The 1032-nt window shown below is 36.4% G+C and overlaps 1 protein-coding gene across 9 annotated transcripts in view; it reads right to left on the minus strand.

Annotated features, from left to right (window-relative positions):
* Positions 1-1032, minus strand: part of LOC110448502 (multiple epidermal growth factor-like domains protein 6) — a 44573-nt gene that overhangs the window by 12632 nt on the left and 30909 nt on the right. For all 9 annotated transcript variants that reach the window (XM_021494769.1, XM_021494775.1, XM_021494770.1 and 6 more), the window contains one exon: positions 715-951. In XM_021494769.1, coding sequence (XP_021350444.1) covers positions 715-951 — 237 coding nt within the window. The remainder of the gene's footprint in view (positions 1-714; positions 952-1032) is intronic.

A 1032-nucleotide genomic window follows, 5' to 3' on the forward strand; every position in this document is an offset into this window, starting at 1 on the left:
AAACATTTAATTATTATTGTATGTTACGGAATGTTGACGATATTAATGTGAAGCAATATTTATGTGAAAATGATGGAGATATGATTACTTTGGTCATTACATAAACATAAACAATTTCTTGACTTTTAAAAACAAGACAGCCACTAGTGACAATGTGAGTACCACTTGTCTTAGGTGGACCATGCTTGTTATCAAAAGAGCTTTGAAATTGGTGCGATCATCTGTTCAGAGTTAAGTTAAAATGACAGACTTTTGACAAACGTAGTCCATAATCAACAATCAATAGTTTTCTCCTTTACCCTTGAGCAATTAACATACAGTAAAACTGATTCAATTATTTATTAAAACAAAAACATCTGAGAAAGAAATTTAAAATGATGGTCAGAGATACGGAAGGACAGACAGTTAATAAATCTTCCAAGTAATGAAATTGCTTACAAACAGACTGACTTAATGATGAGTGGAGAACAGATCACGGACAAAATGGAATTTAAAAATAGCACATCTGATGATAAGACAGGAAAAAAATAGCCATCAAATTTCTATTCTAAAATTGCTACATTGACAATTCTTATGCTATACAGGTAGATACGAAACAACTAACGTCATGGGACAATACTGTTGTGTATATCGAGTCTCTCACTAAACGTTTGTGTTTTCAATATTTTGATTAAAGGAATAGGACTTCTTGTGAGAGGTTGTTCAATGACTTACGTTCGGTTGAGGGCAGCATCCGTATTTATTCTCTCCAACCAAACAGCATGTGCTACCGGATGGGCACTCCGACTTTCCATCAGGACAAACAACACCTGACAATGTAGCTACGGGTCGGCTTTCAGTCTTCTCCAACCAGTCCATAGACAAACCGTTACCACGGATACACTTGCCTGCACCAGTGTCGCATTTTGTATTCTCTGGACAGCAATGTTTCCCATCTGCACAGCAAACCGCCTGTTGTGGGAAAAAACATGAGTTCAAAGTCCAATTTGTTTTCCTCTTAAAACAATTAACATCAACCGCACGGAGCCATTC

Source organism: Mizuhopecten yessoensis, unplaced genomic scaffold (assembly GCF_002113885.1).
Source record: "Mizuhopecten yessoensis strain PY_sf001 unplaced genomic scaffold, ASM211388v2 scaffold4105, whole genome shotgun sequence".
Lineage (NCBI taxonomy): Eukaryota > Metazoa > Mollusca > Bivalvia > Pectinida > Pectinidae > Mizuhopecten > Mizuhopecten yessoensis.